General features: G+C 36.3%; 2 protein-coding genes across 4 annotated transcripts in view; one reads left to right on the top strand and one right to left on the bottom strand.

The window, feature by feature from the left end:
* Nucleotides 1-24,605, top strand: part of LOC115762987 (disintegrin and metalloproteinase domain-containing protein 10) — a 146,295-nt gene that overhangs the window by 102,021 nt on the left and 19,669 nt on the right. For all 3 annotated transcript variants that reach the window (XM_030705371.1, XM_030705369.1, XM_030705368.1), the window contains exons 3-4: nucleotides 8,018-8,214; nucleotides 8,279-8,798. In XM_030705371.1, the coding sequence (XP_030561231.1) occupies nucleotides 8,018-8,214; nucleotides 8,279-8,798 (717 nt within the window). The remainder of the gene's footprint in view (nucleotides 1-8,017; nucleotides 8,215-8,278; nucleotides 8,799-24,605) is intronic.
* LOC115762997 (fibrinogen-like protein 1) lies at nucleotides 19,223-20,753 on the bottom strand. Its single transcript, XM_030705384.1, has 3 exons — nucleotides 20,676-20,753; nucleotides 19,433-20,595; nucleotides 19,223-19,373 (listed from the first exon to the last, which is right to left on the bottom strand). The coding sequence occupies exons 1-3, from the start codon at nucleotides 20,685-20,687 to the stop codon at nucleotides 19,253-19,255; spliced, it is 1,296 nt and encodes a 431-aa protein (XP_030561244.1). The 5' UTR covers nucleotides 20,688-20,753; the 3' UTR covers nucleotides 19,223-19,252.

The raw sequence follows: 24,605 nt of genomic DNA, 5'->3' as shown, positions 1-24,605 counted from the left end.
TGAGGGCTACTTGATGTTGCATTAGTTTGGGGCTAACTCTGCCGACCTCCTCCCACTTTTTCACCCATGCTTAAACTAGGCTGTTGAACTACCAAGAACGAGTTGGAGAGACGCCCACTCTAGCAGGAGCAGCAGCAGCTACTAATGTGCCTTTGTCTTTGGTCATGTTTTCAAGTGTGTGTGTGTGTGTGTGTGTGTGCGTGTGTATACTTCCATATACATTTGTGTCTATGTGCGCGCCTATGTGTATGCAATGCTTTGCTGTTGTAATTGCTGCTATTACAGCTGCCTGTTTGTTTGTTTGCTTGGATTGTTGCTGTTGCCTTTAAGCTAAAGACTTAATGCGCTTTGGGAGAGAAAGAAAGAACGAGAAAAACAGACAGGGAGAAAGACAGGGAGAGAGAGAAATTATGGACAAAAAGCGAAAATAAAAGTTAAATCAGTACAAGTACTACAAGCTCTTGATGAGGTTGAAAGCATTTCTGCGAGAGTGGAAAATATTTCCATAAAAAATAAAATAACAGACTCCCAGCCACATATATGTGCACACACATACACACATACATGTATGTATATCAGCCTGTGGAACATAAAAGTCTTTTGTCAGTTGCTTACATCTTTAGGCCTTGGTGACTTTGCAATTTGCTTGCTTTTCGCTTTTCAAGGAGGTTTTTCAAATTATGCACTCCACACATACATGCACACGCACACACACACGCGCGCATCCTTGCTGTTACCTTTTCCGTTTAGGTGTTGTGCTGTTGTGTTTCTATTGTGACTGTGAACTTATATATGCAGCAAACTCTGAAGTGCAAACAATGTCAGCATGGTATTTTCCTGCACACAATTTGCTAGTTTAGTGCAAGGCCATATTAAAAATTGAAAATCCTCCCAACAACATGTTTTCTAGTAAGGAGACTTTTCACATCATTGTCAAGTGTTGTACAATGCAATAAGTGTGTTGGTAGATTGTGCGTTCCGACGCTCGCTTATAGAGGCGAGGCTCATCTGAAATTCAAATTAATCAGAAATTTTTTGATTATACTGGTATCAAAAGCGGAAATATGCACAAGTATTATTGTAACCCTTACGGAATCGAAACATCTGTTATTAACTCCAGTTTACTTATTTGTCTACGCAAATAAGAGCGAAATTACTATTGAAGTAATTGGCGTTTTCAACTTTTTGATGATTTTAAAAATACTTGTTGGCAAAAAATATGCATGCGTTTGTTGAACATGATGACTGTTTTTCCATATAACATATAAGTATTTTATAATTAATATTCTGTGTAGTTACAAGAATATTAATTTTGTTTTTGCAAGAGCTCGTTATAAATCACCGAGTGTGCACCCTTTATTTATTCAGAAGTTTTGCCTCCAATTTAATGCGCCCCTCGCGCTACATGCCCCTCCCAAATGTACTCGAATTACTGGGCACGTGCGTGAGGTCGGCAGCCCCATCAATTTACATGTAAATCGGCTCATGCTGGAAAAAAATAAAAATAATATATAAGAAATAAAATAAATATAAGAATGCAAAAGAAAACGCAGCAATCAATTGATTCATTTTCATTCCACGAAATGGTGAACTTGAAGGCAAATTTTCATCTGATTGGATGTTTTCTGTAGCTTTTGCTGATAATAAAATATAAATCCAACAACAAAAATTTAAATCGTTGCGCAGCAAAAAAACGATATCGAAAATACAACGCAATTGAAATATTAAAGTATAAAGAAAAAGGCAAAACACAAAATCAGATGGAATGACAATTATAAGCAAAATGCCAGACCACAGGAGTTTAATGATTAAGAATTCTGACTGAAAAATCGCTCAAATACGAAAAGTTTTAAGGTTGTATTCATTTTCTAATTATTTGCAAATATTAAGTAAATTATTTTTAATTTACTGTTATTTTTTTGAGCATTTTTAGTGCCCGTTTTAGCTGCTTTTTTCTTAGCCAAGCTTATTTTGTAAGAAACTTGGCGTTGATAAAATGATTGCAGCGGTACGTGATTTATTGCACTTTTCTTGGATTTTATTTGACATCCCTTCGTGTGGTTTACATCGCTACAACGACGCTTACTTCGCTGCGGCTGCGGTCAATCCGCCCCTTTACCGCATTCTAACCAACGTTTCGTTAGCGTTAAAAGTTTCCGAGTCGTGGGGCAGCTGAATCTGTCCTTTGTTTATGCTTGGAGTCAGTCAGCTGACCTGACGTAAGTCTTATAAGGTTCTGAAAATGTGCAATAAAACGAACTAAAATCTTTTGTGCAAAACTTTGAGCTTTGCTTTGGTAAAATTGTTTGTTTAGTTTTAAGCGAAATTCGCATGAATATCTGCAAAAGTTGTGTAAAATTTAACTCAGCTATTTTGTGGCAATTGCTTTTGCTTACGCTCATATTCTGGAGTTTGCTCTCTTATTTTAATATAATTTTCTACTGTCATATTTGTTTACTATTCCCATAATGCTTATATATTTATTAATACTTGCCAATAATATTAATAATTAAAAATAACACGGGTTTTGTGCTATGATAAATAAAAAGTAAAATTTGATACGAAATACATAACATATATATATTTGCAGCCTTTTTCGAAATACCAAGAGTATTTTAAGCTGAAAGCGTATTTAACATATAACGACAGAAAAGCTTCTACTAGTTTCTTTTGCTCACAGAACACACAAAATTGTAATCATATTAGAAATACATCAAAAATTGAAAAACCACAAAAACAGTTTTAAATTGCCAAAAAGCAGGCAATATTAACGAATAGCAAAGCCAGTGCCCACATCATCCATCAACTTCAGACTGTAGAAGCCCAAGCAAAAACGAATCTCAATGCATGCCCGACGCCAGGATTTTCTGGGGGGAAAGTCTTATCTAAAACGTGGCGTACTGGAAAAGTGCAGCAACAAAACAGGCAGCGCTCAAAGTGAAATCAGCTTAACGAAATTGCACACACACACACACACATATACACACAAACCGACTTAAGCCTATCAATCAAAATGAGCATATAACCACCCAAAATGCTGACCAACAGCTTAAAATATTCAACTTGAGCGCATTTAAGCCCATTTTCTGCGAGCTACTGCAACCAAATTGAATCATCATTGAGCATGTAAGGGAAAGCATGGAGGAGGCTGGCCAGAAGTTGTGGGTGCTGAGTATATGACACATGCAGTTAAAAATGAATAAACGCGGACATCGAACGAATTTTCCACTCTCGATGTGGTTACATTAAACGCTCGTTTGGCCTGACACAAAACGACGTGGATCGATTGGACAAGACATATCAAGAATTTTGGGTAAATGGAATTTAAGTGAGTGAAAAAAAAATAGAAGAAAATCGACCAGAAAGAAAAGTTAAGTTTGAGATGCCGAATATTAAACACGCTTGGGAAATTTACTTTTTAATATTCATAAAAACATAAAAACATTCTAGACTGTTTATTCTATATGTGTAAAAGAAATATTCCTGAATATATTTAAAATTAAATTCGTATCTTATTATTAAATGAGAATATGGTCCGATTTTGGGTTCGTGCGGTTAAGGTGGAAACTTTGGTCAAAATACTTAAATTGATAAATTGGTGTTTTTCGCAATAATTCAATTTGGCATAGATTTTTACTAAAGTAGCAATATAATCTAGTCAAGTGGTAATATTTTGAGGATAACCACAAATATAGGGTCTGGGTTATGTTAAACAAGATTATATAGTGTGTTTGATGTGCTTGGAGATGCGCTCTCTTGCTTCCCACGCAAGCCCATTAGAACGCACAGAAAATGTTTTTTTGTGGTCGGCAGCGGTAGCTGATTGAACATTTTTCAATCAACTGTTCAGCAGCCGGCGCCCAAGGCAACCAATCTGAGTCCAGAAAGAAAAGAAGAGAGAAGCGTTCACCAGTTTTGCCAATTCAAGGCGAGATCTATGCCAAAACTGGTTTCTTCATAATACTTTATCTGTGTTATCGATGAGCACAAACCAGAGACAAATGAAAACGAGAGAAAGAGAAAGAGAGGGTAAGAATTGAGAGAAATGATAAAAAATAAAAAAAGAAAAGTTGTTTTCCATAAAAGTCGGGCAATTGTCGGGCCTTGGCTATTTGCAGTTGTTTTTCATTTGCTTGGCTCCGATGTTGGTCAAACGCTTTGCCATATTCAATTTTTTTCTTTTTTCATTTCCCCCTCGCAGCAGTTAATAGCGAAAGTCGTTTTCAGCTCGTTTCTTATGTGGGCCAAATGTGCAGCTGCTTGCCACAAGCTAGCCGAAAAAATAAAAAACGGGCCAGCACACCGTAGGAAGCAGGCAACAGGCTGCAAGAGCGATTTCAGCTAGCAGCTGAGATAAGATACATATACATTTGGGCAAGCCCCAAAGTTCTTTTGATAAATGGTTTCACTTGTGGCACTGACTCGCATGTTTCGAGTTTCTTAGTTCAGGTTGAGTTTCAGCTATCATAACTTATATTATATGCAATGCCGAGACAGCTTATTGACGATTGTAAAAACATTTAAAATTTCTTAAATTTAATATATGGAATTTCGTTACAGTTATGTACCTCATACATACAATAAACAGAATGTAACCTCTCACTTCTAAATACCGTAAGCTATTTCTTTCTATTGATTTTAATTAAGTAATTTAAACGGTCCTTGTTAGATGAGTTGTCAAAGTGATTCCAGGCTCAATCTCCAGTCTAGTGTAAGGTACTTAAATGGTAGAAAATTAAATTATCAGAATTCTCGGCATTTCTCATAAGTTTTTGTAATTAGCATCTTGTCTCGGATATATCTATAATAATTCATTGCCGAAATCGTGCAAATTTCAAGTTTCTTATATTCTTCCATGATTCCCATAATTTCCAAAGACTTTTGAATAGTGTGCTGTTAAGTTGTATATTTTTAAAATTTATATGATTCTTTATGGCAACATTGTGCACAATTTTGAGAATTAAATACATGTCGAAATTTTCGCCTGAAATACAAAGCCTTGTTATCAGATGTTTTTGATTTACTTACTGATTGTTGACATTGGCAACGAGTAAATATGTCAATTGGTTCTTAATGATCAGTAATTAATATAGTTAAGGTTTGTTCAACTGTTTACTTGATACCGGCTGACGAATATTAATTTTTTGCTTAATCGGGGAATATAATTATATCCGATTCAACCACTTTTACCGGTAGCAGCAGGGTATTACAAACAAAAAATTATAGGTCTATAGTTTGCTCAAGCATTCTGTTTAATTACCTCTCTTCAGACCGTTGGCTGTTTGCTTTAACGTTTTTTTCTCTAAGGAAATTATCCTCCATTTTGCTGGCATTCATTTTGGTGGCGCCCGCATTTCACATGCCATCAGCACCCTCCCGAAACAGTTTCCGACCAAACTGCATGCTTTTTGCGTATTTTTCATTATTTTGGCGCATTTTAAGTAATTAAAATTCCCTACTCATGGCAAATGCATTTTCACCATTCTTTCTTTTCTTTACGTATATAAAACCCAGACAGACTGTACACTTGTATCCGCATCTATGTATATGTGTTATGTATCTATAGTTGTGTTTTGTATCTGTGTTGACCGCAGCTATTCTGACGTTAAATTCATTTTCCTATCGATTTTTGCGGTTTTTTGAACGCAATTAACCTTCTACTTTGGTTTGAATATTCCCAAACTTTTTGGCTTGATGTGCAGATTGTTGTAATTGTCGTTTTTGTTGTTGTTGTGATTGCTGTGATACCCTTCGTTGAGTTTTCCTATTGAATTTTATCTGCTCTTCTGGTATTTTACTCAGTTTCCCCAGCTGTCGGCTTGTGTCAATTTTTCATTTGTATTTACTTTGCTAATCCTTGCCGATAATTTGATGTGGTTCTTGGATCTGTGGCCCATTTAAGGCACCACTATTAGATTGCCAGCAAATATTTGAGGCATTCGGATTAGGTTCTCTACTTAGTTCGTTTCGGCTGACATTTTTAGTGAATTTGTGGCTTTTGTGGTTGATCCCAACAGATACAAATGCGTAAATAAACAACTAAGTATGCATTAAATAGAAATCGTTTTAATATTATTTGTTGGCGGTTTATTTCCCTAGGCAATAGTCAAAGGCTTTAAAGTGAAAAGAAAACATCTTACAAATGTATTTATCCATAATTATTGAATGAAAACTTTTAATATGCAAAAATGGTAATGAAATTTATGGACAAAAGGGAAATATTTGCAAATGCCATATGTCAACGTTTTAACAAGCTTAAATTCGTATTGAATCATCAATATTCCAAAATCTAAAATTATTTGTAATAATTCATTAAACAATTCTTTAAAATTTCACACTTTTGCTATGTTCTCTACTCCCACATTTTCTGCTGTGTTCGAAGTTCTGGTTCGTTTGACATAGTAGCTGTCTATAAGAATGGCATTACAATCATCAGCATTCAACAATAAATCTTGACGTAAACCCAATTCCAATTGTACTGAATCCCAGCTCAAATCGGCTAGCCGCAATTTCAAATTAATTGAAGGCCGGAAATTGAAACACAACGTCAACGCTGGATGCTGCTTGGCGCAACAGACTCCACATTCCGCTTCGGCCCTGGCTACATTTTAAAAGCACACGACAAACGCAACGGGCACACTGGAAATTGCAACAACATTGAACGGAACACCCACAGCAGAAGCAGAAGCAGAAGCAGCAGCAGCAAAAATCGTTCGAAATGCCTCACGTTTGCTGCATTTCATTGCTATTTGAGCTTCTGTTTTGTGCGCTTCGTTTGCTGATTCGCTTAATACTTTTAACGTTTCATAGCATTTAATGGCTGTAAAAGTGGGCCAACGGCCCTCAAGCCACCCTCTTGCCGGTGCTGGCCCTGGCTCTGCTCTGTCTCTGGCTGTGCTTTTAGCCTTGGTTCTTGTTCTGCTGACTGTGTGTGGGCATGGGTGTGAGTGTGGCGCCTGTGTGTATGCAATGCATTTTCTTGTAATGCATTTTACTTTTGCAGTTACTCTCAATGTCGCCCAGCAGCACTCGTACACTTTTGTGGGCGTGGCCTGTCGAACTTGAAGTGCAAGTGTAAAAGTGCCAAAGTGGAGCTTGTCCCTGACACAAACATATTTATTTTGGCAGATGGACTGGAAACCAAACCAGAAATGGCAGAGCCCAAGCCAACGACGCACACACACACACGCACACAAACACAGGGAAAGACATATATCTGCTTTGCCAGCAGCTTGTGCAACATTTTTAATGCATTTACAAACACACACGCACACACACACCTACCAACACACACACACACACAGACAACACATACACTCATAAATGCATTACTTGTGCGCAGTTTGGTTCTGCCTGTTGGTTGTTGCTCGTTCGCTGGCTTAAGTGTGGGCGTGCCAGATTGCCTAATGGAGTGTTATGTGCCAGCTACCTATATATATATATATATAAATGAGAGTCTGCTAGGTTGAAAGCATATAAAATACTGATTGGTAGACTAACACCTTAGATGCTTGTGAAGCAATCAGGAATTGTGTATCTATAAAAAACACAATATTACATGTGAAGAGGCTATGTTAACAAATGTGAATACGGCTTAAAATCTCTCTAGAGAGGATTTTGAAAATGATTTCCTTGTTTTAAAATATATTTTAGAAAACAAATTTGACTTTAATAAATATTTAATAAATAAATGCTGTTTTTATGGAATATCTTATTTAAAATAAGCATATAAATATTTCACAAATACTTTTATTTAAGTATAATTTTTGGAGCTTAAAGCTGACTTTTTTTTGCAGTTTTTTCAAAATATATAAAACGTACATAATTTCTCAAGTACATATTCAATGCACTTCAAATACCTTAGAATATTTCTAATGTTCTTTAAAGAAAAATTTAAAGATTATACAATCATCTTATTGTTTTACAAGGTTAATAAATTAAAATAAAAATAAAGAATTATATATCAATTTCCTTTAACTAATAATATATTATTAATTTCGCTCTTTGCTATTTACAGGTCGTGAACGACTTAATGAATACATATCCCACTATGAAACACTCAACTATGATCATGAGCACATTAGAGCTAGTCACATTAGAGCGCGTCGATCGGTGACCAAAGATCATTTTGTACATTTAAAGTTTGCAGCACATGGAAGAGACTTCCATCTTAGATTAAAACGTGATTTAAATACATTTAGTGATAAGTTAGACGTGAGTATTATTAACATATAGGAATTATTTCAAAATAATAATCTGAATTCATTTGTTATCCCAGTTTTATGATAGCAACGGCCCCATTGATGTCTCAACGGATCATATCTATGAGGGCGAAGTGATAGGGGATCGTAATAGTTATGTATTTGGTTCCATACACAATGGGGTATTCGAGGGTAAAATTATAACGGAACGTGATGCCTATTATGTTGAACATGCCAAACATTATTTTCCCACAAATCGCACGACGGCGACGACGACGACGACCACCGCAACTGCATTGTCCTCGACGACAACGGGGTCCACCAGCACACTAGACAACAAAAAAACTGCCATTGATAATAAGACAGAAAAGTTCATAAATAAAAATGCTGAAACCACATCTACAAGCGAATTCCCAATGTACCCACGCAGCAGTTCCGAGCAGCCAGAATCAACGACAATGATTTCACCGACCACCACAACAAATGAGTCTGTGGATGGGGATAAAAATGCTGCCGGTGCACAGGACGAACTTGATTTCCACTCAATTATCTATAAGGAGTCACACGTTGAGGATGCCTACGAGAATGTGCGCGAAGGTAAGTCACAAGCGAAAGTCCAAACAATTTTCTTAATGTGAAAAATTTGCACGTTTATTATAAGGTACAGAAACGACACCACAAGAAAAATATGAAAAGCGTTGTCATATGATTTATATGCCGTGTCAAGTAAAGACTTCATTTGTATTTTTCTTTTTTTTTTGCCCGAGTCAACCTTGAAAGTGTTTGATAACATTTCACTACAGTTTTGACAGTTGAGTTGAGTCTGTCCCAAGTGCTTGCAAATAATTTTCGGGTCTACATCGTCCCAGAAAGCGGCCTCAACTTGTCAAATTGTCAAAGGGGGAAGCTGTATAAATAGCGTTATGTGCTTCACATTTGTTTAACCAACTGAAGTTTGTTCAAAAGCATCAAAATATCTTAAGGCTTGCTAATAACGTAAGTGGGATTTAGTCAAATGAGTTATAGAAGCCTTTAATGATTATAAAAAGGAGAAGAAATAATGAGTCTTAGTTTTATGCTAATAACGCGAAAAAATAAGAAGAAATAAAACTCTCATCAATTTAACCTTTATTTAAAATATGTCTACGACTTTAATGCTAGCAGCAGGCGGAATAAGCTCTATTTATGGATGAAGCATATTATTTTGTATGTCCATAATATATATAAATATGGAAAAAAAAAAAACGAATTAATTAAACGAATCCAATTAAGCGAAATGGACGTTTTCCATGCATATTGAAGTTTGGCAACATTACTTAAATTTCGGCGGTATATCAAAAACAACTACAACTTATTTTAAAACAACTAGTTTTGATTTTTAAATGAATAGATTGTATTGTATAGATCTAGTGGGAGCCAAACGTATGTCTGCCTATGTTTAAATATATAAGACGTTACTGACTTAACGAATATTTTCTAAAATACCTGGCAATTTGAATACTGAACAACCGCTCAATATTAACTACTAAAACGTGGCAACAGCACACAAGTTCTTTAATGACATTCACAGATTTTTTGTAGTTTTTGTATTTAGTTTTGTAATTTTTTTTGTATGTTAAAATTCTTTTAACTGCGGCTAATTTTCTGTTACTTTGTTAAGTTATTTTCACTAGAAAACCATATTTATATATATATATATTTAGAATTTGGCAACGTTGTTGTTAACATATCTCCTGCAAACGTCAGCTGCAGCGGCATGTAACAAAGCAGTCATGTATGCAAATAAAAAAAAAAGAAACCCTTTGCCACTTGAATGGTCAATTCTTTTATGCAACTTTGCAACAAACTGAGGCACAGCTGATACACACAAATACACAAGCAGTGGCAACATTGCGGCAACAATGACACTGGCAATGAAAGTTGCTGCAACATGTGACCATTGTGCATGCAACATCGTTGTTGGCATTGTGCAAACAACAACAGCTTCCACTTACAGTGTAAACGTTCACGACAAAGGCGTGGCCCGCCTTGAACAGAAAAAAAAACGTAGTTGTTGCCATAACAGAGCTTCAACGTGGCAAATAGAAAATAAAAAAAAAAAACAAATCTAATGCATAACTAAACAACCACAACAAGAGGCAGTGGGGCAGATGTGCGAGGGACTACCCCTAGTGCTCGCGGAAATTTGTTGCAAAAATTGCATGCAATTTGACAGACGGCAACAACAACAATAGACACAACTATTGTCGCGGACGCATTTAGTAGAGTTATGTATGTGTGCGTGTGTGTGTGTGTTTGTAATTTTGTGGGCGTGCCGTGTGCGTGTGTGTGCATTTGGGTGTAATCATTTTAATGAGCTTACACAAAAGCCACTTACATTTTAGCCGCTCTCAAATTGTTGTTAGTTGGGCGACATTTGTTGCCGTTTGTTGCATTTGATTGATGCACTTTACACTGATTCTAACTGATTGTTTAACTTAGTTTTCTGTATACAAGTATGGCTGTGTGAGTGTAGGAGAAATGTGTTACATTTAATTAGTCCCGTTTTGGTTGCGCGCGCCTATTTGGCATATTTTGTGTGTGTTTAGACAACAGCTTGAAATAATATGTCAAAATGGTTTAAATTCCCAACATAAATCATCCTAATTAAAAGTCTTGTTGTGACTGTCGTGTGAATTGAAATATCGAATTAATAATAGAGCTCTGCGGGCTGAATTTATAAAGCGTTTCCACTTAATTGACAACAAGTGAAGTGTGGCAACAGTGTCAAATAAAGTGGGGCAACGCTAATACAATTATTTTGGAAATATTTGATAATTTAACATATTCTCTCAGTTGTCATAGAGGACTTGTACTCCTCTCGAGTGCTTAATAACAATATTTTAATTTCCGGCAATGTTTTCAGCTAATTAACATATAGTGAAGCTTGGCAACAGCGCCATATTTGATCTACATTACAACATATCAATAAAATGGCACTTTAAATTGAGAATCTGTTAGCTACTGAAGGGTATCACAACAATTTAATATGACATGTGTATATTAGAATTCAATGAATTTAATTCATTAAAATTTGTTTGTTGTAATTAAGTGCGCTCTTGCCAATTTGCACTGTGATTAAGGAACAGTGAAATAGTTGAAATATTTACATCGCTGTTGAACTTCCAATTAATGTTGAATTTGTCCACAAGAGAAATAAAAATATATCAATAAATAATTTCGCCTAATAAACTTGCATTGTCTACACTCTGAAAGTTTTTACTACTTTTAAGGGGTTTCACTTTAAAGGTTTCTAATTTATTATGAAAAACTTGCGGCCAAGGCTGAAACAAGGCAAAAAGTGGACGAAAGCATACCAAAGTGCGTTAAAAGTTCATGGATCTTAGCCCAAAGAGCAGCACATAAAGTTCGATTAGTGCAAAGTGCGCTGTTGCCATGCTTCACTTGTTGACACACAGCAACCGAAAGCGCAACTTTTTACCCCGCCAGTTACTTACCCAGTTTTTAGTGCCTTTTATGGCTTAATTGCTGCCCAGCCATTCCACCAGCGTCTTAAACTGTCCAACTTTATTAGCTTCTCTCGGCAGGCACGCACGCAACAAAGTATGAGAAAAAAAAACAAGTAGGAGTCAGTAGTGTGTGCTCGAGTCTGAATTACCCTGCAAACAGTCGGTAAACACATTCATATTTATTTATGTACAAGCACAATGGCAACATATCTGCTCCTGAGTAAAATATAAATAAACTTTAATATCTTGTGCAACGATTAGGTTTCAGAAAAATAACATTTACATGATATGTGTACACCTCGAGATATGCTCAGAAATTCGTCTCTTGATATCGATCTTTGTCGATTTTAAAGAGACCCAGCGCCTTAATGAACATATTTAATAAACTTGATCTGCGAATGTGTTTATATTTTTTATGATATGTTATATGGCCGCCCATTTGTCGATTTATTTATCGTCCTCATGTGTATTTTCTGACATCGGTATTTACGTCAAGTATAGGAAACTGGATCGAATATAATTTCGTCAGCCTGTTACGTACATTTAGAATTTGCTTATACCCTTTATAAGCATTTCGAATGGGTACAGGGTATGAAAAGAAAACTATGTCGAGGTGTTTACGCTTGCAAGCTTATCAAATATGTAGTGCAGTCCTTTGGCACCCTTTCGACCCGTCCGTCCGACCATCCATTCTCCCCCATTTAATACCATTTAGCAGCATATTAAGCTTTGTGCTAGAAATGAGCAGTTGCTCCAAAGAAGCGAGAGAGAGTGAAATGGGGCTGGCGCCACTTGCCGCCCACTTTGATTACATTGTTGGGTTGTGTGCGGCGCGTCGTGTTGAATGCGTGTGTTGAAATCAACCAAGCGAGTACACGCATGTTGCCACAGAGCCCCTTCCAATCCAACTGTGCAGGACTTGGGCTTGACACACTGCCAGTCAGTTGGCAAGTAGCGAAGCGTACACAAGACGCTTCCCCCCACACACACTACACGGGTTAATTCACACGCACATACACACACGCACACACACTCGCGCGCTCGCACACTCACTTCACACACTGACTCCATTATGGGACTGCAGTCTGCACTTGCCACTTGAATGCTGCATGGAAATCACAATTTATACACATTGTTGTAATATAATTTTTGCACAGCCGAACAGAATGCAACTCAAGTGGCAGTTCTTTCCCCTGCTCTCTCTCTACCTCTCTCTGCCTCTCTCTCTCTCTTGCCACATTGTTGGTCGCGTTGCAGGCGCCCCAAGACTGGCCCCTGTGGGCTCGCTCCCTAGTTTTATTACTCGAGTGCATTGGCCGTGGCAGCTTTATGCAGTTGCCTGCAACTGCCATTAATGCAATGCGGCTCATTTTATTTATGCCACTTTGTTTTATTGCACTTCTTTTCCACGTTATGGTTATTTATACATAGATGGGCGCTTGCCACGCCCAAAAACTATTGGCGTATAAATGTAAACAACCGATTAGCAACACCAGTTTTGCAACGCCAGTTGGTTAACTGAAATTAATTTTTAATTCGAATTTCATATTGTATACATTTTGTAGTTAAACGTAGCGTTTTGGCTATGTTAGCAAGAGCTAAAGTTAATCCTAATGCTAAGTATATTTTCACAGAATAATTTGATCTGTTAAAATCCGCCGAAAATATTAAATATTTCATATTCTAGATAAGCTGAGCCCCTGACCTGCTTTTAAAAGTTTTTAACAATGCAAAAGACTATAATATTATTAAATAATAAATATTAAAAATTATAATGCAATAATAATGATATATTACAATATGAAAAGCAAAGTTACAGTATAAAAAACAATTTTGTTTTAGCATATATCTTGACTTAGCTTGGAAATGACTTTCTTCCAGTTTACATATTGCCAACATCAAATATTTTAGTGGATATTTTGAACGCAAAAAGAAAAACTTCATTCTTATACAAGTAATAATAATCCACAATCCCGGTCTCATAAACTTAAACATATTTTTGTAGTAATTTTATTTCTATCATTTAAAACTAAAACTTACCTTATTTAAAGTTCTTACTTCTAGTCAAACTGTTATCTTTTCTAGTCTTGCAATTTCTTTAAATTGTTTTTAATTATTTGTGGCATACGAATTGCAATTCGAGCGTGCCAACACCTCGTTTGATGCTTAAATACTATCCGAGTATATATGATATCTGCAGCATTGTAGATAACTTAACAGAGTTCTACACTTGGTGCCATTTGCAGCACGTTAATCTAAAAGTGTTTTTTCTAAATCGCTTGACAAGTTCCAGCTCTCAACTTTTAGTCCGCATTGTGGCTGTATTCCCGGCCAGCCTCACCCTTCCTCCATTATACGCGCAGTAAACGCCTCGTGGCTAAGTTACACTTTTAGCCTTTCCCCGCATCAGTTGGCAACTGCTGCAAACTGCTGACCACATGGCCAGCGGCTTCACTCTGGCACCAGGGAGGGGTACATCCGAGCGGGGTGACTGTTGACTGGGCGAGTGCGCGGGTTGAATGACCAGCGTTAACTTAATAGAAGTTGACACATGTCGCCACGCATGCAAAATGTATTCATCCAACCGCAGCACAGTGCGGCGATGACCGCTGCACACCCACACACACATGTACACCATGTACACACATATATGTTCTCTTCTAGGGTTATTGTGCTGCTCAACGCACTTGATTTCAATTATGTGCGTGCTTCATGTCTGCCAATTAACGTGGCCATTGGCTGGCAGCCTGATTTCAATTCGTTTTAATAACACACACCCACGCATACACACAGAAAGTGTATGTGCTCTTTGCGCAAAAAAAAAAAAGTAAAAATAAACAACATACACTGTATTTCCGGCCGCTTGTCAATTTGGGTTCTTTTTACTTCTGTCCATCCCTCAACTCGGCTTTGAACTTTCCGGTGAAACGTAGCATGAAATTTGTTTGTTTACAATCGCCAAACTCCCCCAAACTGTGTGTGTTGCTGTTGTTGTAGTTGTTATTGTTGTTGTTTCTGCTGTTATTGTTATTGTTGTTATCAAATGCCGGAAATTATTGTGCGCCATGGCATCGTCCTCATCGAAAACAACATCGCGTCAACTTGCGTGTAAATCCTGTTTATATAAACGTACAATGCTTTTTGCTGAGCGCTGATTTCATGCATCGTTGACTAATATCGAAAGCACTGTGCAATAGCAAATATGCTGAAAATATGGCAAAGAACCAATAACAATAGGACGGGTTATAACACGGTTCAGGCTTGTAAAAGGATGTTTTCTTTTTGTATTTTTTTCATTTTGTTTGTTTAAATAGTCTCAGCTCATGATAATTGCCTTCTTAAATTGTTACAATATAACCAGTCCATTCTCAAGCTACAAAAATAAATAAGCGTGTCTCAAATACTTATGAAAAACATTGAATATGCATGAACAAATGCATAAGCACTTTATTTTTTAAAAAAGTTCAAGAAAACAAGTATTCTGTTTATTTAAAAGAAAAACAATTTATTTATTTTCATTGTTAATTAGTTGAATATTATATTCCTAAAATGAAGAAAATATTTTCAAATATTTGTTATAGAATCAAGCGTATGCTTTCTTAAAAGTGTATACATATATTTTTTTTGCTCTAAATAAAACTTATCCAAATAATAAATAAAGTCATAATGAATATGATACTCCCAATAGAAATTGGCATACTAATGACAATTCACATGTTATTATTGTGCTTTTCATAAATGAACCCTATTGGGTCGTCAAACGCTGCATTTTAATGCATTCTATTAGCGGCGGGTCATTTGATTTTTATAATTACAATGCAAGAGTCAAAGGCCAGCAGCAATTACAACTCACAAATTACACAAGACAGGTAATAAAAATAAAAAAAAAAAAAAAAAAAACAAGTACAACAATTATAAACATACCGTGCGATAGAGTTACCTGTACAGAGCTTGCAGGCTATAAACTTTTTCAATTATTTTCATACGCAACACTTTTGGCGTTGTGGGTGGTTTTTTTTTCACCTTTCTTGCAGTTGTCTGCTAAATATTATTTACCAACAACCACAATTATTGCATTTGTTGTTCAAAAAGTGTCAAGCTTCAAAGCACACCGCAGAGCGCCTAAGCTGCCACACGATGCACGTGGCGCGTTGATTGTTGCAAACACTATGCAAAATAGCGGTTAATTGAATCCACTGAACACCATTTGTATTTGTTGTTATTGTTGCTGCTGCTGCTGCTTGTCCCCCAGCGACATGGTTCAGCATTAATTGAAGTTTTGCACTCTAATGGGGTTGACCGACCCAGCAAAATCGCGCATGACTAATTTTTCATGTTACTTTTTTCTAGCGGTCAGAATAATGTTTTGAAAAAAATTAAAAAAAAAAGGAAATTAGGGTAGAGGGTATTATTATTTTGTCACGAAATGGGTAACGCATTAAAGTTGACGTTTTTGAGCACGTAAAGTATAAGTATAACTTACCGGATCGGAGCACTTTATCGTATAAGTGTCATAAAAGAATTGAATTGAATTAATAGTTGAACTCTTTGAGAACAATCGTAACTTTTATACATAGAAACAATCTGTTCCGTTTAAAAAACTTTGGTTTTAATAGTTATTGTTACAAATTATTCAATTTACGATTTTATTTCTATTAACAAAATCGAGTCAAGTTAGTTTTTAATAAAGATAAGAAAGTAATGTAGATAATTATTAATGAATTAAAGAAATATATCATTTGGCATCTATCTTAAATGCTAGGGTGTTTTATTGTTCAGCGACCCAAACTAAGTTGTTATTCTTGCATTTGTATTACATTCTGTTGAATACTTTTTTCTATGCTTCAGTTTTAATTGACAGTTATACGTTGATAATAAAATGCTGATATGAGTGTGTGTCACATGCCAAATTGACAATTCCCTTCGTCATGCCCGCATGGTTTTCATGTTCATTGTCAGCTGCAAAACTTTATAGCTGTTGTTGCGTGTGGCATGTTGCATGATGTGTGGCAGCTGTACTCCTATTCTGTTGTTGCTGTTGTTAAGTTCTAGCTGCTCTCAAACAGACAACATCAATAAAAGTCCGTAATGGGAACTGCATCAAATGACATTTCTCTATCTTCATTGGTATTCAAAGGAAGTAGGAAATTGCTAGAATGATAATAAACAGATACAATGTTCTATTGAGGAATTCTGCTGTGAATTGTAAACTCAAATTGAGCGCATTCAACACATGTGAATTGAACTAAGAGAATTTCTGAACCGGAAGAGCATTATATTTTATATAATTATATAAGATGATTCAACTCCTCAACTCAGTTTTATATTGTTTGCCATTCTTAAAGGTTCCTTTGTTATTTTTTTAATAACATTTATCACAAGGTGAAAGAAAACTTTGTCCCAGCAAAGTTAATACTAAAAGTTTGGAGTTCTATTCATTAAATAAGTTAATAAAAGAAACAAATAAATTAATATAGTTATTGATAGATTTTCAATACATATTATATATGTATATATTATATGTTCAATTATTTCATGGAAACAATAACTTTTGAAAAGTAATTTATAACTATTGAACTATTAAACCTAGAAATGTAAAAATACTTTGATTTTACAAACGATCATTTTTAACTGGCTCAAAATCCAAGTTAAAAATTGTATTAACAAATAATCAATTTGGTAATGCATTTCGTACTTCAGTAGAATTCGGGGATACAATCTGGGATTTTTAATTAATGTATAACAGCTTGTTAGCTTTATTGTAAAACGTTTATTAATGATCTTCGATCACCTTTTTTTTTAAAAGTTTCTTTTATGAATTTTAGGCTAACGAAACCCATCGAAATGTGTATATAAATAGTTAATGTTGCTTTTCTCTAAAGTAAATCGATTAGACTACAATTTGTCAACGTAACCTCAATTTGTGTAATCCCCACCCAACAATTTAGCGCCATGCTTCTTTCTTTTTTATTCTTCTTATTTTCTGATTTCAAAGCACACACTCGGCTGAAAATAGTTCTTTTTGCAAATTGCCTCTGCTGATAATCCACACAAAGCGCGTCGCGCCCCAAAAACTATGCCACAAAATAGAAAGCAGAGCCCCAAATAAATGTTCGGCTAGATAGCAGACCTCGCTTTTTGCAGAAAAGTGCATTTAAAATGTACATTGAGGCGGAATACGCTAAAAGGCCTCCCAGCATTGCCCTGGGATCGGTTGGTATTGCCGTGGCATTTGGCTGTTTATGCATGCAACTTTCAGTTGCAATTTTTGCTGTGCCGCTGTCAACAACATTGCGAAATGCATTGCAGCTACGACAAGGCGGCTAAGGCCTTGAATATTAACTGCATTCCAATGTGCCATAACTTTTGCGTCAGCCCGGGCGCAACTGGCTGCCACCACACACATGTGCAGGACACCTAAGTCCCGTGTGGAGTGTACCATTTAACCCCCACACTCACACACACATATACACGGGAGTCACTCTCCTCGTACAGCTCTGTGGCAGAACCAACTCCCGACACTCGCTCAATAATCAATTCCATGCTGTTGCTTTCGGTTCCATCCTGTTGGCGTTGACTCCTTCACATCGACGTTGCTGTTGTCGTTCACGCTATGCTCCGTTGTCTTTATACCCTGTATCCATTAGGTTGAACAGAGGAGTGTATAAAGCCGACTCTTGGAGAGAAAAATCGGCCAATTCTATTGTTTAAATACGTTTATATATATATATCTAATATATTTCCCTCCGAATTAGGCGTAGCTGATACAAAAAGTAAATACTTTTTATTCGATATGTTAATATTTTTCTTTTCCCTTTTATTAGCTTATGCCTTGTTGCAGAGTATCTGCGAATCGAGCAATGTTCCAACACATATTCCCTCATGTTTTGTGTTACACTTGGTTTAGTTTTATAACCCTTTGTTGTCGTCGTGCTCGTCGTCGTCTACCTCGGCGTGTGGCGTGAAAATTCAAATTAGATTTTAAAATTTAATAAATGTTTGTGCAAATTAAAACGTGGCAAAAGCATCAGTTGCCCCAACGCCTTAACTCAACTGAACTGAATTTTACTGGGCTCTAGACAGCGTGAAAAACACAATAATCCAAGTCGCTTTTAATGGGTTTTTTGTCTAGTCTGTGCAAACAGACACACACTTAACAAACATCCGAAACTGCTATTGTGCTGCATTTGCATTTTCTCTGAACTTTTTCGGTGTCGCATGCTTTTTATTTGTCCTGCAAAGTATGTGTATGTTTTTATTTTCTTCTACTCTAGAAACCAATTTAAAATGTTGGGAATCACACACAAAATAATATGGAAACTGCCCTAGTATTTTATTTTAAATTTAATGTGGAATAAATGGTATATTCCACACATATTTCGTTAATTGCAGTAATTTGATAACTTCTTGTAAAAATAAAATTGCATTTAAGAATAGAAATTTGAACCCTTTGTTTCCAAAAAAAAGGGTCAATAATATGCTAACAAATACTTTTAATGCCTATATACTTAATAAATATATTATTTTTACAATTAAAATTAATTAATGCGGCTTAGGTCTGATCATCATTTGTACAAACTGCAGAGAATTTTTGTGCCACGCAAACCAATTGATGCCGTACTGATTTGTTGTTTTCGCATTGAAGTATTGTCCATTTAAATTACTAAAGAAATGCAAGTTTGCATTATCAAATCAAATATTATATTTAATAATATTATTTACCAGTAATAACATTTTCTGTACCACCAGCCCGCTCGGAACTCCTTAGCGCAATTATTGGGTGACTTGTCATTGTCATGATCCGGTGTTGAAAATTTCATATCCCTTTGCGAGGATAACGCGTCGCCTGCAGTTCCCTTATAGTCGCCCAATGCCATCAAACGAAAAAATTCGTGCTCTTCACCAATTTGAAAATGATCGTAGTGTGCATAACGATTTTCATCATCGAAATCCCTTAGATATATATACAATTCATGATGTTGTGACTTGGTCATCAAGTGAATTTTCTCCAGTCCGATAAAAAACTCTCCTCTTAAATCACCAAACCCTAAAGTATAATCAGTCCAATTGCGATTGAAGTTGACCGAACCATCACGACGCCGCAATATAACAGTCCAACCGGAATCGGCGAGAGTTGAGTCACAAAATACTGGAAAGGGCTCGGCACCGGGCACACGTATCACATGTACATTGGTAGATTTGCCCAGACAACTTGTTGATTGACATTTTTTGAGTTGTGCAACGTATTGAGATATTTTATCAAACAATTGTTTGATCTTTAAAGCATCCGAACCAATTTTTGTCTGCTGTTCAGCCACGATGGTTTCTTTGGTCTTAAGGTGAGCTTCTAGTTCAGTTATTTGTCGGTCCTTAAGTTCGATTTTAATCATTTCACCTTGAAATGCGGTTTGCTGTTTATCAATTAGCGCCTTATTTGTTGCTATGAGATCGTCTTTAACCTTGCTGCTATTATTACACGAGCCATTCAAATCCTTTAGCTGTTCATACTGTACTTCCCGATTCTTGACTGTTTCTTCACAGATGCCAATACGGTTTTGTAGACTGCTCAACTGAATCTCCAAGCTCTTTATGCTCTCCTCCTGTGCATCTGCTCTCTTTTGTAGCTCAGTGAGCTGCGTTACCTTTCGATTCAGTTGCTCTCTCGATAGAGTTTCTCTGTTTTTCGTCGCATCCTCGCAGACTCCATATTTGATTTGAACGGCATTTAGTTGATTTTCCGTATTCTTTATGACCGTATATAGATCTCTGATTTTGTCTTGTAACTCTGAGAACTGATGTTGCTTTGTTTGCTGCAAAATGGGTTTTACTATACCAAAACAATACGTATTGCATTGTCCTTCCATATCCTTAAACAAGGTCAATGACTGAAATATATATATATATATATTTTACAATTTTCTTTGTTTAGTTGGCAAAAAAAAAAAAAAAAAAAGAAGAAACCAACCGGCACGGCCATGCCATTATTATCCGATGATTCAAAGTTTAGTTCATCTAGGGTGAACAGCAAAAAAATTGTCAGCAAATATCCATAATTTAGCATTTTATTATAAAATTTATATAAAAACTGAAATATTTTAGAAAACACTCAAAGATAATTTAAAAATAATTTTTCTTATATATTCTTGCACTTTTCCAAACACCAATTTCACTGTTCTGTTGAGAATTTAATATTAAAAGAGATAAAACTAGTTTTATAAATTATTCTCGGAAACCGAAACGAATAAAGCTCCTCTATATTCAGCAGTCATATTAAAACTGAATAGGCGTTGTCCAGTTCCAGAATATTAATATATTTTGTTAATTTCTTGGAAGCAAATTCCATATTATGAGCAATTTGCAGCCAGCTGTTGTTAATAGCTGTTTATATACTTTACATATTGACAATATTTTCAGTTTATTGACAATATGTGTGGTGTTGTGTATGCCTGGAATCTTGCAAGTCCCGCATACAGCTGGGGCCTTATTTTATACTTATAACGGTTTATTGAACATTATTCGACGAACACCTAAAAGATTTCATAATGATTGCTTTAAAACTTGTGAGAGTATTAAAATAATTGAAAATTTGGTTATTCTGAACCATTTCCTGGAAACATATAAATACCTTACGATACTCTAGTTTTTAATGCAGAAATATATTTTCAAGTTCTAGTTCTAGTTTCTAGCTTGTTATTAGAACATTTTTCATCAGCTCTTAACTGTGCAGAATCGCAATTTCAATTGAAAACTTGGATATAATTAGAGAACATATACTCAAATAATAATGTGGAAAGTTTTATTACCCAATTGGATAATTTTGACAACCTTTTAATTGTTAAGGCATGCCAAAAACCACTGGCACGTAAGGATGTACAATCACAGTCTCTCATATTAAATATTTTAATATTTTGTGCAGGGAATCACGCACCACCCAAACCACGTCTAAGCCGGCCAGTTTGGACCAATTTGCAGTGTTGGCACCTAGACAAAAGCGGGCTGGGGCCATTGCCACACACAAACACACACGCACACACACTTTAACATTTGCATTGCATAAATTTTAATGTCCATACACGCACACACAGACACGTGAGAGCCACAACAAATGCTGTAGAGGCAGTATGGCACCATGTGTGGGGGAGGTGCGGGGTGTTCTTTGGGGCGACAGGTTTAAATACATTTTGCACTTGGCAATGGAAAACAGCAGCATATGGCAACGGCTTCAACACCGTTGGCAACCATTTTTGGCTATATACATATGGAGGGGTAGAGAGTGCTCTGGGGTTGCACGGTCCGTTGCAGGCTCCCGTAATAACGAGTTTTGCGGTAAATTGAATTGTTGAACATTCCACACTAAAATCGTTTCGTTCGCTACTCGCTGCGGTCGAGGTTTGCCGTTGGGTCAAGCGCAGCGATCCTTTACAGGCCTGCAGCCTGCAGCTCGTCTTCCATTTTGACGGGGACGTCCGCTTCAAATATTTATTGATGTGTGCTGACTGGCCTTTAACAGCAGGATATGCCCCCGCCCACAATCTGCATACGCCACGGTGGTTGCAAATGCGCATACGGGAAAATGCATGCGGCAAGAAATTATGTTGGTCATCAATTTCATTTCCGTCAGCTCGTGTTATTTGCCCGGCGAATGTAGCATACTTTTTGGGGGCGACCATCAGGCAGTGTCACGAATGGTCAATTTGAAGTTTATTTTACATGCTATGAGTGTAACTTTGTCACTTTTTAACATCAAAATATTGTTATTGGGATATTTTAAAATTTGTATATTTTACAAGCTAATTTTTGAAAGGCTCGTATTTATTTTGAATTTTTTATACCTTTCCACAATATGATTATTATTCAAATAATTCTTGAAAACCGGCTTCCAGTTGGTCAGACACTCAGAAAAAAACTGCAGTTAGTAAAGAAACCATAATATTATGCAAGGGTACTTAATTTCTATTTATTTGTGCTATATCGTATTTTTATATAGTTAATTCCCTGCTCGCTTTCACAAGGGATTATTGTGCTGTTTTTACTATGCAATATGCAAATGGCGTAATATTCTCATGCATCGTGAAACTGTGAGAATACGTCTTAAATGCCTAACTATTAAAGTCTCTGTAAGCAATATTCCCATTACACACCCAATGAGAATAAACAAGAAGCCAGCCAGCCAGCCGGCAGTCGAGTCACATTTCCATGTGGTACATGACGTATGCTTAATGTGCCCAATTGGATTTACTGTGCATACGCACACACACACACGCGCAAACACACTCAGAATTCAAATACGAACTGGACTGACATAAGTTCAAGCGAAAGACTTTAGCCAATGTCTTGCACCATAATTCAGGCTACTGCAGTTCATGTCCTTGTGACAGCTGCAGCAGCGTACCAAGGACAATTTCAAATAATTTTAAAATTTAGAGCACACATGCCACTTGAGGCAATGGTGGGCGGTGGGCGGAGGGCGGAATGGGGGCAGCTGTTGTGCAACAAAACTGAACTCAGCTCAGAAATTTGCTTGTCTTGTGCCTTTACGAGCTTCAAAATATGCATAAATCTTGTGCTGAAAATTTATATTTACATTTTGCTCGTGCTATTTAACAACATTTGGTCAGCCAAGGCAACTGCTGCCAGACGGGCATCCTTCAGTGGAGGCTGTTGAATATTTTGAGGTTTTCTGCAACCAACGGCATGCCACGCCCCAAAACCCGTTCGGCGTCGCCGTTATGCGGTTTGTGCAACGGCTTCAAAAACTTTTCCATTTTACCACTTTGCACTTGTTTCATGCAGTTTCCGGAGAGGGGACGCGGGGCGCGTTAGCGAGGCGACTGCAGCTGCAAGTTGTTTGTTTTATTACAAGTGCCAAATAATTTAACTACTAAAATATTAAATTTCTGTTTGAATTGTCGTCAGTGTCCTTGTGGATGCCGGTCTATATGTGTATAGCATAGCCGCTGGCAGTGGTCATAAATTGTTGGCTACCTAACTCCCCATGCCCCCCACTGGACGTATACATGAGTATGTATGTATGTCTGTATGTGTGCATGTGTGTGTATGTGTGTGCATATGTGAACTGTGGCAACTCAATGTGTGTTTGGGGAATCAACGGGTCATGTGTTTGAGTTTAATTAAAAAGGGGCACTAGGATAAAAACTTTTATAAACGTGCCCATATTCATACCTATTTCTAAATGATGTATACTGCAAGTTTTTGCAGGAACAGGCGGGCTACGTTGTGGGGAGGGGCGCAATTCATGCAGTTTATACAGGTGTATTAGTTTACTTAGGACTAGAGAAACGGTGGCCATTAAAATCGCTGAAAAGCTGAGGGTTTTAGAACTACGTTGTTTTAATGCTCAACTAAAGTTTAATATATTTTCTGTTCCACATATGAAAGTTTTCGCATAAAACATAGTCAAAGCGATTTTATATACGATTTTAAATTACTTAGCTGAAATAAATTATCAAATAAATAAATACTCCTAGGACAACTGATATCACATTAAACATTTCAAAACTTTAAAATGACGTTATTTCAGACTTTGAGCTAAATAGTAAAATAACATGAAAAATCAAATACGTAAATCAGATCAGAAATATTTGAGAGGAGCGTTGCCTAATCTGTTTTAAAGATAAATATAAAATATGCCTTTACATTTTACATTATTTAAAATGAAATAAATTTGAATTTAAATCTTATAAGAAAGCATGTTCGCTAATAAATTTTTATTTTTATAACAAATTTTCTGTATACATCTTTAGCAACAAACTAAAGCATATTTTATTTTATTTATTTATTTTTTTTTTTTTTCTGTGCCCCTTACTCAAAAATCAAGTTAAACCTCTTACAAAAATACGCAATTCCATGTTGTGCATGTGTAATCCTTACATTG

Source organism: Drosophila novamexicana, unplaced genomic scaffold, assembly GCF_003285875.2.
Source record: "Drosophila novamexicana strain 15010-1031.04,08,12 unplaced genomic scaffold, DnovRS2.1 tig00000689-arrow-pilon, whole genome shotgun sequence".
Classification (NCBI taxonomy): Eukaryota; Metazoa; Arthropoda; class Insecta; order Diptera; family Drosophilidae; genus Drosophila; species Drosophila novamexicana.
Note: the sequence above shows the minus strand (reverse complement) of the source record. Positions and strands in the feature narration are given on the sequence as shown.